The sequence below is a fragment of the Monodelphis domestica genome, chromosome 1 (assembly GCF_027887165.1).
Source record: "Monodelphis domestica isolate mMonDom1 chromosome 1, mMonDom1.pri, whole genome shotgun sequence".
Classification (NCBI taxonomy): domain Eukaryota; kingdom Metazoa; phylum Chordata; class Mammalia; order Didelphimorphia; family Didelphidae; genus Monodelphis; species Monodelphis domestica.
This window is the reverse complement of record NC_077227.1, coordinates 23057176-23072689: the sequence shown is the minus strand read 5'-3', so window position 1 is coordinate 23072689 and position 15514 is coordinate 23057176. Positions and strand designations below refer to the sequence as shown.

Here is a 15514-nt window from a genome sequence, read left to right as displayed (position 1 = left end):
CTAGCCTCCATAAGGGAATCGGAATCGTGTCTGGAGGCAGAGATGGTCTAGACCGTATTTCCAGTGGAGGGTCGTGGTGAACAGTAGAGCAGATTTCACTCAGGGGAGTTTCATTTCACTCCATAATAATAGTTTACACTTATTAAGTGCTTTAAGGTTTTATTATTATCATTCAGTTGTTTCAAGTCACGTCTAACTCTTCATGACTCCATTTGGGCTTTTCTTGGCAAAAAACACTGGCGTGGTTTGCCATTTCCTTCTCCAGCTTTAAGGTTTACAAAGCACTTTACATATATCGTTTCACGTTATCCTCACCAAAAAAACAAAAACAAAAACAACCCAACCAAACAAACCCCAAGATAGATGCTTATTCTCTCCATTTTACAAATGGAAGAAATTAAATAACTTACCCAGGGGTCCCCTAGCTAGTAAAAGAGTCTTGGTGTAATGTGATCTGAGCCCAGGACATCCTGGGTTTTGGTTTTTATGAAAGTCCTTGAGATCAACATGTTTTCCTAGGACAGAGACGTCTAACAAAAACCAAAACATGTCCAAAAATTCCAACAAAATGTGTTTCCTGGTGACAAGAATTCTGATGGAGATTGGGAAGGACTTTTTAATCTTGGTTTTTCTGAATCCAAGCCCCATGCTCTATCTCTCTGTCATGTAGCTGCTATACTATAGATCCTCTCTAATGATGATCCATGGAAAAATCCCAGGCAGTAATAGAAATGGTACAGATGGTCATCTCCCCTTTAGCAGGCAAATGGCAAAGTTGTGGTCCACCAGTGAGTTAAGTTTTATTGTACCATAGCAAGTGACAAATATTCCAAATTCAGAGAAGCATTGGGAGATTTACATGAACTGATGCAAAGTTAGTCAAACCAGGAAAATAACATAGGAATGACTTAAAAGCAATGGAAATGGAAGTTGCATCAACAACAAAGATTAAACTGAATCCAGTATAATTGATGAACCTTGGTCCTAAAGGAGATGAGAGGAAATTTATCTCTCTCCTTTCTATTCAGAAATGATACTCTATATAGTACTGGACATTGCATATACAGTCAGCCTCATTTGATATGTAGGTTATTGTATGATTGAAAATCTGTTACCCTAAAAAAGAACTACATATCCCAAGAGCCCACTGACTTCCTGTCATTACATACTTCCTGTAGACAGAGGATAAAGGGCGTGGGTTTTGGAGGCTCCCTTTCTCTGTTGTAGAATCAGCATTGATGGTGGTGAGCGGGGTTGACTAAAATATGGCCAACCAGCCATGGGCACATGGTCTTTATTTTGTATCTTCTTTATTCCTTGATTTCTAATGTTCATTAATAAATCTCTTAAAATATAATATTGTTATTGAGATTTAATTTTAACTTTTACAGTTAGTCATGTAAGATGTTATAAATTTAGAGATGGGAAAATGATCAATGATTTCATTGCTATAAGGAACTCCCAGGTGGGGAAATTCCCTCTACCAATGAAGATAAATACATTTTCTGCAACTTAGACCTCAGAGAACTGCCTAGAGCAGAAATGTCCAACATGGGCCATCTGCAGCCCAAAACACTCCTAAGAGTGGGCCAAATTCGATTAAAATGTAGTGCCAGAGGTTGGATTTGAACCCAGGTCTCCCTGGCTCTAAGGTCAGCTCTCCGGTCAATACTATGGCTGTCTCTCACTAAAGTTATTATTGTACTGTTATTAAGGAGTGCTACAATCATTCAAATTAACATAATGCTTTAAAGTTTATAAGTTGCTTCCTATACACCCCTCATATGAAATAATCCAAGAAAGAATTCAACAATTGAGGCAGTATGGGTCAGTAGAAGGAGATGTCAGGATAGAGTAATTGGACAAAGATGCTGGTTCTGTTCTTTTCTCCCTGGGTGACTTGAACAAGTCACCCAGAGAAGCCCTGAAAAATGAGGGGTCTTGACAGAGTGATTCTAACCTATCAGGATGGTATTTTGAAATGGAATTGCTTTGCCACAAATAACCTAGAATGCTTTCAGAGAAGATATCTTAGAACCCTGTCAGTCAAGACTCTCTGGTGGACCATTGTCAGGAGTCTCCATATTAAAGGAAGTTTCAGTGTTAAATGACAAGTAAATAATATCTGGCCTTTCTTGGGCTCATTTAATGGGATCTTCATCCCTTTAAGTCCTTTCTGATAGATCGATCTTGCCATGGAAGTATGGTAGCCAACGCAAGAGGCAACATTTTAGCATGACGTAGATGCTTTCCTATCTGAAAAAAATTCACAAACTCAAATTAGGATAATTGTTTAGGTGAATGAGCCCCATTGGCCATGAACTCAATTCAATTCAGCAAATAGTTAGAGCTGTATATACTATATCCTATATACATATAAATAAATAAATATATATATATATACATACATATATACACTCTACTATATATACTAATAGCTAATATTTGCATAGTGCTTTAATAACCCTGGAGGTAGATGTTATTGTCATTATGATGCTGAGGGAAATCAAGTGACTTGCCAAGAGTGATACAGCTAACAATTTTGCTGACTAAAAAAGAGGAAAAGCCATTTTACAAGTGATGGTACTTAACGGTGATGACGAAGGTAAATCTCTCATGTGCCTTCAGCTCTAACCTAATTATATCAATGCAGTTTGTCTGAGACTGAAGTTATCCAAGTTAAAAAGTCAACATTTTCTTTAAAAAGAGGCAAATAGAGGCAGCAATGGCCAAGAAATTAAGACAGTTGGTAGAGTGAAGACAAGAACCAGAGGTCCCTTTCTAGGTTTAAAATTCTCTGCTCTCCTATGAGATTCAGTTGTCAACCTCAATGTACATGGAATGTCTCTATTCTTAAATTGATGTTTTCTTATAAAAGAAAGGGAGAGATATTGGCACCCATTGTGCCAACGCTATTTCCTAAAGAACAATGAATCAACCAATTAAAAATACTTATTAAGTGTGGGTTTTTAAATCAATATTCAATAACTATTATATTTTTTAAAGTTTATTAATAATAACTAAAGTAAAAGAACTACCTAAACCTAGCTTGGTCGCAAGAGAAGAGAGAGAGGATGTGGCTTACACAAAACTATATGCAAATGTGGTAGAGAGAGAAGAATTATGGGAAATACTGAAGACTTCTGGGTGATGAAGTCCAAAGGTTCAAAATTCCACTTATACATTCCCACCTATCCCCCCTGTGATCCTATGGGGATAAGCTACTACTGTGTGCTGGGTACTCTAGCTATCCCCCCCTGTGATCCTATGGGGATAAGCTACTACTGTGTGCTGGGATCTCTAGCACCACAGGATTTAAAAGGCAGCAAAATCAGTCAATCCCCTCAAGGAGCTCACTTTCTAATGGGGGAGACGACACAGAAATAATGACGTTATGTAAGCTGAATGAATGATGGAAAATAAATCTCTGAGGGATAGCCCTGGGGGAACGGGTAAAGGTCTTCTCTAGAAGGCAGGACGTGAGCTGAGATTTGAGGGAAGCCAGGAGGTAAGAGACAAGGAGGAATAGTCAGAAACCCCAGAAGAAAGCAGGGAGTCCTATGCCTAGACCACCCCAAAATGCATGCTCAGACCCCCACCAAGTCCCAAGCCAGAGAAACCCGACCCCTTAATCCAGGGCTGCACATTTGATATCCCAAGGCACATTTTGAGTTCCTGGAGTCAAATCTCTTGGTCAAGCAGATCAAATTAGCCCCAGACTTCTGAGTGACCTCCCTGAAAAGTGAGGGGGAACAGATTCTGGGGACAGATGGCTTGCGGGGCACCACGGACTTAGGAAGGTTCATTGTTGCCCAAGAAAATCAAATAAACGCCAGATGAAAACAGGGTCAGAGAAATCTCCAATAGGATAAGGTTAGTCGGGTTCTTTGAAACTTAGTCATTTTTTTCATGCCTTGACTGTTGACTTTATTAAGGAAGTTTCAGAGCATGTAGTCTTTCTCTGGAAATGACTAATCAGATTTTATCCAGTATTTCTAATGATAATAATCTGAAAGAGCTGACTTCATTCATCTGAAATAATGCTTACATGCACTGTCATCATTTCAAATCTTTGGTACTATCCTAGGTGGGGACGGGGAAAGGGCTGGGTGTGCTGGCACTCCCCGAGGCGAGCACCATCACTGGCCCTTCTTCTCGGACAAAGGCCACACCAGCCCACTGTCTAGCCAGTCCTCCTGATAGTATTACTATAAAATCAACCGGGTCCAAAATAGCCATGCTCCCATTTTAAAGACAGGCGCGCAGGCAGATGCCTACGAATTTCTAAAATCCCAAATTTGGCACACATCACCATCGTGTGATAGACAAGCTTCCATGCAAGATTTATCTGGTCCATAAGTCTAGAGCAGGTCATAAAAGACTTAACTACATCAGCTCGTGGGTCCAGAATGCCCAAAGGGCCATGGTGCAATGGCGAAGGGATCTTGCCTCCGTAAGGACACCAGCCACTGCCTTTTTTATCTGAATTCAGCTCCAAAGCAACAGGGATGCTTGTATGACTGGTTTTCAAATGTATGTCAATACCATTGGGATGAGGACAAATTAATTTGAAAACATCCCTGAAATCACAGTAGGTTTTAAGTAGCTAAATATGAAGTCAATGGATGTTAATAATGCAGCCACTTCCAGGAGAGAATCGGCAAGGATTTTTGACATTATAAGAGGGCTGTCATACGAGAGAATGTTGGGAGCCACAGGAATGGGTCATCTCCGATTTCCCCTCTGGTTCGCCCAAGCAATGGTCTTGTATAGAGCTCAGGGAAGAAGAGGTCACTGTGGGCTCAAGTGGTTTAGAAGTCTTTGTAGAGGAGGTAGCATTTAGCCCAGCCAATACAAAGGGAAAGATGGAGAAAGGCAGAGGAGAAGAGAATAGCACTCCTGAAGTACACCCAAGTTCAGGAAGATTGGAATAAAGACTCAAGAAAGAGGAGTTCGATGGCTCAGTGGATGGTGTCAGGCCCAGAGATGGGAGATCCAGAATTCAAGACACTTCCTAGCTGAGTGACCCTGGGCAAGTCATTTAATGCCCATTGCCCAGTCCTTACTGCTCTCATGCCTTAGAACCATTACACAGTATTAATTCTAAGATGGAAGGAAAGGATTAAGATATAAGAAGAGTCCCATACAGTTGAAAAAAACAAATTGGGATTCGATTGTGGCAGATTTTAAAATCTCAAGAGTGATGGAGAGGGAGAAATGATGGACAAGGAGTCAGGAGAGCTGAGTTTTAAACCTCCTTCTGTCCCTAACTGGTTGTATGACTTTGGGAAAGTCACTTAAAACGTCTCTGGTATTCCACTCTGGCCTCTTTTTCCTTATCTGTCCAAAGCAGGTAGAGGAGATTATCTTTAAGATACCTTCTTGCCCCAGCCCTCACTTGATAGCTCACAATGGGAGTTCACTAAAGGCTTCTAAGCAACCAATCAACCAACATTTTAAAGGTGCCTACTATGTGCCAGACCTAAGGCTCTTATCCATTGTGACAGTGCCTGGCACATAGTAGGAACTTTAAAAATGTTGGTTGAATGATTGGTTGCTTAGAAGCCTCAACTATTCTTGATATCTTTAGTATTGACCCTCAGTCCTCCAAATAGCTCATTCATTTTCTTAGAACATTAGAATCAAACCTGCCCGTGGATGCCTCCTCACTGTATGACCCTAGTCAAGTCACTTAACCCCATTCGCCTACCCCTTGCCTTCTCTCTAAGAGTTGTTACTAAGACAAAATGTAAGTCTTTAAAAAAAAAAAGAAATTTAAATGGAAGCTGTCTCTAAGGCTAGAACTGAGAAGCAATTAATACATCAATAAATATTTATTAACTACCCATTATCTGTCAGACAGTGTGCTAAATTCTGGGGTTACAAAAAAAGGCAAAAGACAGTCCCCTTCTCCTCAAGGAGCTTACCATCTAAAGGGGGGAGAAAACATGCAAATAAAAAAATGCAAAGCCAACTACAGACAGGATAAATAGAAGCTAATTAACAGAAGGAAAACATTAGAATTAAGCAGGGTAAAAGAAGGCTTCCTTACAAAGTGGGATTTTAGATAGGACTTAAAAGAAAGTCAGAGAGATTGGTAGCCCCAGTGGAAGAGGGAAAACAAACAAAAAAAGAAAGAAATGAGACACCGACCTACTGGCATAGTTCTTTAAGGACAGACATGGCCATAAGCAGTAGAACAGAGTGGTGAGAGAACTCGTCTTAGAGCCAGGGTTCAAGCCCTGCCTTGGCTATGGATCAGCTGTGTGATCCTGGACAAGTCATTTAACCTCCCGTGCTCCAAGCATCTGTAGGTTGTCACTCTGCATGGACAGAAGGAATTCTTCATCGAGATGAAATCAAAGGTCTGGTTGTCTTTTTTGATAAGGGCTTCAAGGTAGCCTCTACCCATCCCACTGTCAGCACCAAGTGGACACACAGAGAACAAGGCAGTGGAGGAGGGAAACCCAGAACCAGCAGCAACAACATTTACTCAGCACCTGCTGAGGGAGCATGGGGCATCTTGGGAAACCTCTCTGGGTCTCAGCTGCTTTTTCAGAGGTAGCCTGTCCTAAGTCAACATATTTATAGAAAGGAAAGGGGGGGGGGGGAGGAATAGCAATCCCCAACCCCTTCCCCATCTCCAGCAAGCCTAAAATACAGCAACCCAACTCCCCACTGGACAGATGATCTCTGACATTCTGAGAAATGCCTATTTTGGGGAAACCAGATAAATTAAACTGCTCTAAGAAAATGAATGAGCTCTTTGGAGGACTCAGGGTCAATACTAAAGATATCAAGAATGGTCGGGGGGTCGAGGAAGGGGTGGATGCTTTTAGACCAGGATCAGTGTGTAAAGCCCTTTTGAAAATTAAGTCACATGAATTAAACATGCATTAGCCATTGTCTGAACGAGCACAGTCATTGTTTAAGATGATGCTACCGACCAAGGGTTCTTAACCTTTGGGGTGTCATGGACTTCTCTGTCGTCTGGAGAAATTGATGGGCCCTTTCTTAGAACAATGTTTTTAAATGCTAACATAAAATACGCAGGATTACAAAAGAAACCCATTATACTGAAATACAATAAAAAAAAAAAAACTTTTTTCAGTTCATGGATCCCAGGTTAAGAACCCCTGCTTATGGACCCATAGTTCATGACATCGATACGATAAAAGGCAAAAGACAATAAGGGAACTGACATCATGCCTCACCCCACCTCCAGCTTCAGCAAGGGGCGTGTTACCCAATCACGTCTCATTTTTCAAAGTATTCGAAGCACTGAGTCAATTTTCAGGACAGGAATGATGGTACGGTTTTCCATAGGAATCCTATAGATTCGGCAACGCCCAAACAAATCTAGACTGGCAATACTATCGACAGAACCCATAAATGATGGCCCAGGGGAAACCAAGAAAATTTTGGCACAAAAGAGAGAAAATTAAGCTCATTTTCACATGGAAAATTGCCACACAAGTATTTCTGACAGATATATAACTTCATAGTGAATATTTCAGTGGGGGGAAAACTGCTGGCATCAAAATTTTTAGCAGAAGAGCCCTACCCACATTCTCAAGAACATCCGGATTGTGCAAAGTTGTGTAAGCAACGCTGTTAAAAATAATCAGGAACTAAAGTGATGATGTATTAATGTGAAGTTCAGTTTTCCTCATCACAGCGGATCTCTTTTCAGATGTGTAGATCACTCAAAGAGGACTATAGTTTGATGCAAGTTTAATCTTTTTATTGTGTTCTGGCCCTTTGGGGCAGTCTAGTGAGGCCTCTGGACCCCTTCTCAGAATAATGTTCTTTAAATATAGAAGAAAAAATATATAGCATTACAAAGAAAAACAATTATAGTGAAATACAATTCTCTTTTTTTTTTTTAAAGTTCATGAACCACAGCTGAAAATCCAGGAGGGAGGGAGAAAGGGAAGGAAGGAGGGAGGAAGGAAGGAAGGAGGGATGGAAGGATGGAGGGAAGGAAGGAAGGAAGGAAGGAGGGAGGGAGGGAGGGAGGGAGGGAGGGAAGGAAGGAGGGAAGGAAGGAGGGAGGAAGGAAGGAAGGAAGGAAGGAAGGAAGGAAGGAAGGAAGGAAGGAAGGAAGGAAGGAAGGAAAGAAGGGAGGAAGGAAGGGAGGGAGGAAGGAAGAAAATATAAACTTATGAGGAAATACCAAGAAATAGTGGCCTATGAAAACCATTTCAACTGATCAAACCCCAGGGTCTTCAGCAAATATCTTTTTGCTGTATCTCCCCATAGCTGAGTAAGATGGCCCCACAGAGTGGTCTCCTCATTCATTTGGATCTTGTCTACATTGGATCTACTGTTCTACTGGGGACTAAAACAAGCCATCTGACGGGATTCTGGGCTGTGGTTTGTGCTAGGACAGGGCTTTCAGAACCACTGGATTCCAAAAGGAAGTCAATGAAGTAAAAAGTCAGAGTGCTTGTATGTGCCATCTTGTGGAAAATGTATTAACTGGTATCTTTTGTAGCTTTCAGGTGGTGAGGGAGGGAACATGAAAAATGGGAGCACATCTATCTGTCTGTCTATCTATCTATCTTTCTTTCTCTTCTTTCCTTCCTTCCTTCCTTCCTTCTCTCCCTCCATCTCTTTCTTCCTTCCTCTCTCTCCCTTCCTCCTTTCCTTCCTCCCTTCCTTCCTCCCTTCCTTCCTTCCTTCCTTCCTTCCTTCCTTCCTTCCTTCCTTCCTTCCTTCCTTCCTTCCTTCCTTCCTTCCTTCCTTCCTTCCTTCCTTCCTTCCTTTCTTCCTCCCTCCCTTCTTTCCTTTCTTCCTTCCTCCATTTCTTCCCTCTCAACTAGGCTGGGCAAACCTTGAAAACAAAAATGTAATCCAGAGAATCCCTCCCTCACACTAAATTCAGCTATGCCCACACCCAGTGCCACCATCTTGGGTCTCTTTTCTCAATTTCAGCCCAGACTCTTCTATCTTTTATTTCTCTTTCTAAAGACACATTTAGAGATGAAACCATTCATAACTGCCTATCCACAGACAGTTTGTGGCAGCATAATTGACAATGAGTCTGCTGCAAAAAAAATGAAAATGCTGTTTTAATAACCTTAGCCTAAAATACATTCTCTTGTATGCCTCAAAGGGTTTCAATAAAAAGTCAACCTGTAGAGACATATTTTCTTGGCTTAAACAACAATCCAAAGCATATAAATGTAGTCCAACTATAATGACATATTTATAGGCCAATAAAGCTTACACTGAGGCTCTCAGACCTCACTTAAAGGTGCTCTGTAAGAAACAGTATTATAGAAAATAATTTGAATTTATTTTCAAACTATAGCTGGAAGAATACAAAAATGCCCGTCTGCCATGTCTCGCTGATCGTATTTTCTACAGTTTGGTGGCTAAAATTTTGGAAAATGAAATAATTCCTCGGTCGCCCATTTCCCACTTCCCTACCAAATATGGGTATCCAGTCCACTTTATTACAAAAGCTAAGTACTGTAATTCTAACGACAAAAATAAATAACTAGAGGCCTGTGTAGCGAACGATTTAATCAGCCCAATTCTTCTAGAAAAACAGGTTCTTGTATTCATTATGCTTATGAATAATACATTCCTCAGCCATTCTATTTTTACATATTGTTATTTTTCTTTATTTTTTTTTAAGCAACCTCTGAATTAAGGAATCAGAAAGAAGGGAGGAAAAGACAGTTCAAGTCAAGTCTCTCAGGCTGCTTTGGGGCTGGACTCTTTGGGAAAAAGCAGCAAAAGCAGGCAAGAAGAGGGAAGAGGGGGACCTAGACTCTTTTCTCTCTGAAGAACTTGGCTCAACTCCCCGGCTTAGTCTGTTGTTCTTTTCACCAATCAGGATAGGATTTTAATGAAAACTCCAGAGATTGAAAGTACTCCGACACATCCACAGGCAAATATGACCCAAAAGGAGTAGCAGGAAGGAGGGAGGAGGCGAGGCGAATACCTGTTGTCATTTGAATGAGAGCAGTCACTAGGAGCTAGCTGAGTGTCTCTTTGCAGAGTAGAAACTGTTTGGCAGACACATTTGTTAAGAACCCTCTTGTTTTTCCTATTCAGGAAGAGGCAGGAAGTGAGACAAACTAGGATTAAAGGGAACTTTTTCTACCTAAGTGAACAGTCTGGGTTCTTTAATTAGATTTGTATGCTTAAAAAAAAAAAATCCATTCCTTAAAGGGCAAATGCATTTATTTATTTTTATTCTTTTTAAAGCATGATGAAATAACTTCGTAATTCAAGAAAACACTCTGGAGTTCTCCTTTATTCCCAGAAAGGTGAGAAGTTTCCATTTCTGCTTCCTTCCAGCAGAAGGAACAAGAAAGGATCTTAAGTAATCATGCAGTTCATCTCCTCTCTTTGGAAAGAACAATGGTAGGCGAGGAGGGTTCTGCAGAAGGCAAAACCTCCTAAGAATGTGAAGTGCCATTCACAAGGTGGGATTGGAGGTGCTTTCAGTGTGGCCAGGAGAAAGGCAGATAAGAACTGTAGCATTGTATGCAAAGAAAAGAGCAGACAACAAATATTCTGAAGTTCCACACAGAGAAGAGAAAAGGCTGCTGGGACAAAAGAGCCTTCTAAAGGTGTGGGGACACGAACGGGTCCCTAGCAGGTGACACCGGTCGGTCATCTCCCCAACAGACATCCTGACTTGGAAACCACAGATCAGGGAGATAATGGAAACTCACTGCAGTCAGTTTTTGTTTCTCTTTCCATATTATTACAACACAGTGCACATTCCAATTACAAAAGCTGTGTCTTGAATTCCCCACAGCTCATAGCAACTCAGTAGAATTTCAAGGCCCCAAATCCTAGCCTTAAAGGGCATTCTGCTAAAAAATAATTAGTTTGAGTTCTAGTGACTTGCCACCCACCAGAGGCCAGATTCCTAACCAGCTCTCCTGGTCTTTGTTCTATCTTCCTTTGGACTAAGCAGCAGGTCAGGTCAAATGTAGATATTCTAGGCTAATCCAGGGTCCAAATTCCTAAAGAAACATTTATTAAGCTCCTACTCCATGTTCAACACTCTGCCTTAATTAAAAGTGCTTTAAATCACAAGGGGAAGTAAGGCATTTAAAATTGGGGGTGCCAGGCTCAGCCCTTTGAAAAATGATCCAAAAGGAAAAGGAATGAACTTTAAAAAATAAAAAACAAATGGGAAATTGAAGGATAAGTGCACGAAATTTTCTGCTACAGTAGAAAGGTTGAATTGTTTTGTTTGTTTTCATTCATAATGCCCTGATTAAGAATCAACCCTGGTATAAAAATGCATCGGCTTCCTTATGAAGTCCCAGCTACCATATCCTCTGTCTCCCAGGGGTTTCCTGCTGGTCTGTTTGTTAGTAACAGTATATTCCATCACACAGGAAAAAGAAAAAAAAACACAACCACCCAAAAAAAAGGGTTTTAGCTCTAAGGGAAACACAGAACAATGGTAGCGAGACTGGGCTGTGGAATCCAAATCACAGTGTGATTCGCTTGTCGCCCAATGTCAGGAGGATAATGGGCCATAATGTCCCTGATAGTTAAAAATTAAAAATCAGAAAACAGGGGTTCTCAATCGCGAGACACACTCTGTAACTTTGGAGGGGAAGATACCAGTTTCTTAATTTCTAGTAACAGTGGGGATGCACATTTTTTAATATGTTGGACTTTCCATGTGGATGCTACGCTCAAAAAATGAAGGCTTCAGGACCTACCAGCAGACTCCGGCATGTGGACCGATCGACCCAAATACTGATCAAATATTAAAAAAAGAAATCTGCAATAATAGAGCTGATTGCAAAGACCAAGTCAATGGAAAAAACGTCCAGTTCTGAACCAATCACATTTTTCTTTAGAAAATGAAGAACATTATCAAGACACAGGAATTGTCACTATAATGTCCTTTAAAAACCCAACTGAGAAAGAGTAAGGAATAATGGAGAGAGTGCCAGCCTCAGATTCAGGAAGACTTGAATTCAAAGCCAACTTCTTCCATGTACTTGCCATGTGACCCTGGGCAAATCATTTAACATTCAAGCTCTCTATCTATGGAACTAGGTTTGAACTCTGTCTTGCTACATGAGACCAGATAAGCTGTATCACCTTTATGGACCTTCCAAAGAACTAGATCAGAATAGATCAACAGAAGACTCAGACTAAGTCAGAGATTTTTAGCCTGGAACCCAGAGACACCAAGGGGTCCGTGGACAGATTTCAGGGGGTCTGTGGCCTTGGATGAAGAAGAAAAAGTTATTTCTTTTAATTAACCTCTAACTGAAATTTAGTACTTAATTCAATTATGAATGAAAAAAACACCACATTATTCTGAGAAAGGATCGATAGGTTTCATTAGATTGACCAATCCAAAAAGGTCAGGACTATAGGATGATCTCCAAAATTCCCCTCCAGACCCTCTGGCCAGATCTCTTGCTTTTTGGTAGCCTCCATGGCTAAGAGTACACAATTTCACACAGTAGGTACTTGCTAAGTGTTTATCGTAAATGTCTGTGACACGTTCCTGTGCCCATTTGTGTGCATGATAAATATCCAGACCATTGGAAATACACATGCCCCAAGATGGCAGAGGGTTGGAGATGTCAAGTGTTTGGGGGCAGTCCCTTAAAAAAAAAAAAAGTTAGGCCACACAAACATGCAAACCATGGGCACGCATGCCGTACTACCACCTCCCATGCACATACGTCAGATTTAGGAATGGAAGCTGTATTTACCAAGGTCTGCCTTTTCCTTTAGAACGTCTTTGAAGTTGAGTCCGCTGTTCAAGGTTGACTGCCTGTATTTGAGCAAAGCTTCCTTCTGTCCATTTTTGCTTAATTCTTCAAGTTTTACTGGCCCGGCCCGGAGACCACACTTCCACTTGGAGAAATCTGAATGTGCCCACTTGACCAGGTCTTCAAGCTTCACAATCACTTTTTCGGAAACTGCAATCACTTCATCCTAAAAGCAGTTGTCAAAGAAGAAGCCAAAATGTAATTTCCAAGTCCAACGTGAATGGTACAGTACAGTCCTAGCTGACATATCATTTGAACTGGGCAAACCATCCTTTGGGATGTACGTGTGTGATTTTTTCTTCTGTATCAAAGAACATTCAATAACTCATTTGAGTTTTATGGCTTTTCAATGTCATTATTAGCTGCTGACTTAGGGAATAATTTACACGATCAAAAATGCCCAAGAATATCAAGCCAGCAATCCCGATGGCAATTCTTACTATTGACTGCCAAAGCTCATTTGGTGGATCCAAAGCCTTGGGTGAAAGCTAGCTTTTTAGGTGCTATTAACTGCAAATGTAAAAAAGAGGGCTAGATGACTAATGGTTAGCCAGTCCTCATATAAATGGACTAAGTAAATCTGGGATTCTTGGAACTCTGACTCACCAGAAAATTCCTATGTTTATGGTACATTTTCCCTTGGCTTATACACAAATATTGAATTTAACTTTTGTCCTAAAAATTAAATAAAACTGTGATGTAATCCCAAAAGAAATACTCCATAAATGTTATGTTTTTCCCACCGAACAAAACTTACACGTTCTCATGTTTCTTAAAATCTTTGTAAGATGAGAAATGAACTGATTTTTTTTTCAAAAGGGGGGAAGGGAAGCCCACAATTCTAAGAAAAGCAGTTTAAACTTAGTCTCTCCTATAGAACACGCATTTGAATTTTAAGTATATCTAATTGCTTCCAGGAAACAATCAACTCCTCTTGCTCAGAATGTACAAAATAAGTTCATAAATCTCCCTGCATGTAACAGACCCCCCTCCTAGAAGGATGACTCGGGAAGGGCGTCAGAAGATAAACTCTCTGGTCTTAACTTAAATATTTGAAACAAGTGACATTTCAACTTGAACTGACTTCTAGAACTCTTTTCCATTTCCCATTGCAGAAGAAAGCTTAAGCTGTGAAACCCTTTAGAGCCTGTGATATCTCTGCTATCAACATTTTTTTCACACAACAGAAAGATGTCTCTAGGTTGTTAAACAAAAGGAATTCATAGTTGATTCTGCCTTCCCCGCCCTTTAAACACATTTACACACACATATATTACTCAATAGGAAATAAACAAACAAAAGGTTATTGAGATAAGCTTACCACAATATGGAGTCCTAGCTTAGAAAAAAGATGTAAAATTTTATTTTTCTCATCCAATTCCAAACTGTTTTCTGAGCACAGTGTCTATTACACTGCAGCAAAACAATAAATATTTCATCAGAAATGAAACGTACGTTGGTGTGCTTGAAAAAAAAATAAAAAACAACTTTGGTAATGGAATCCCTTTTCCTTATCGCTATTAAATATGAACTTCCACTAAATGGGAGACAATGGAAACGGTGTTTTTATCTTCTGTTTATGAACATTTCTCAATACTTTGTAAACAATGGGGCATACTATAAAGGAGAATTTCAACGGATGATTTCATCCAATTTCATTACACCATCCTCTTGAAATAAAAGATCTGGAGTTGCCGTGCATTTCATCGCTATTACATGGTGATTATTAAATGTTAGAATAAAAATTCAGGCTGGGTGGTGCATCAAAGCCGACTTCACAGTTCCTGGACAGAACACTGTGGAAGCCTTGTTTAGAATGCGTGAGGAGATAATGAATATATCACCCTCAACATTAGAAAAATGTTTTGTAGCATCAGTTGCCATAAAATATGGCTCCCGAGATCAGACACGTTTGGGGATAAGGGTTATTTTCAAATAGCCCTGGTATGATCAAATGATTATCATTTCCATTACCAGTTGCTGCAGATACCTTCCAAGAAATGGTATGACTAGGTCTGGCTGCTATACAAAGCAAGTCGAACAAATCATTTATTAACCAAGGAAAAATGTAGCCCTTCTTTGGTCATTGGTGAACAAGCTCATTTTGCAAGATCCAACCCAGAGTTCTCTCCCATCCAGAGAATTTCAAACCAACACACAAATACCCAACGGCAGGCAAGTCGTAAACCCAAGTATGGTTAAATTGTGAAACCACTAGTCTATTTCACTGTGGATTCAAGGAGAAACTGGCCCAACCACATTGTCCAATGCCAAAGGAAATCTGATAAGCAAAGCAAAAAAAAGAAAAAAAGCAGCCCACATACATACATACATACATGAAGAAGTCCCCGGAAACACTGCTTTTTAGATCTAATTGCATGTTCAGTTTTACTACTCTGAGAGACGACCAAGCCACAAAGCAAGCACTGACTTGGGTTCTGAAGACCTCTTCCAGTCCCCAAGTGAGCAGGAGCCTCCAAGAAGCATCTTAGCACACCTAGCATACAGCTACATTAGCCCTCAGCAAACCAGGTGGTAGCCCTGGACCGATAGCTCCGTGTAATACAAAGAGGAAAGGAAGGAGCCCGCGCTGCTCTTCTGGCAGGCCACAATGAAAAAAGCAGCCATAAAACAGGGCTTTTAAAATATATATGTACACTTCTATGTATATATGTGGCTATATGCATGTACAAATGTGTGGACATAGAGAGAGAGATAGAATGACCGAGAGAGAG

General features: G+C 40.5%; 1 protein-coding gene across 3 annotated transcripts in view; it reads right to left on the bottom strand.

The window, feature by feature from the left end:
• The window catches only part of ARID5B (AT-rich interaction domain 5B), a 209524-nt gene that overhangs the window by 159077 nt on the left and 34933 nt on the right, over positions 1 to 15514 (bottom strand). For all 3 annotated transcript variants that reach the window (XM_056795952.1, XM_056795955.1, XM_007478274.2), the window contains one exon: positions 12720 to 12945. In XM_056795952.1, the coding sequence (XP_056651930.1) occupies positions 12720 to 12945 (226 nt within the window). The remainder of the gene's footprint in view (positions 1 to 12719; positions 12946 to 15514) is intronic.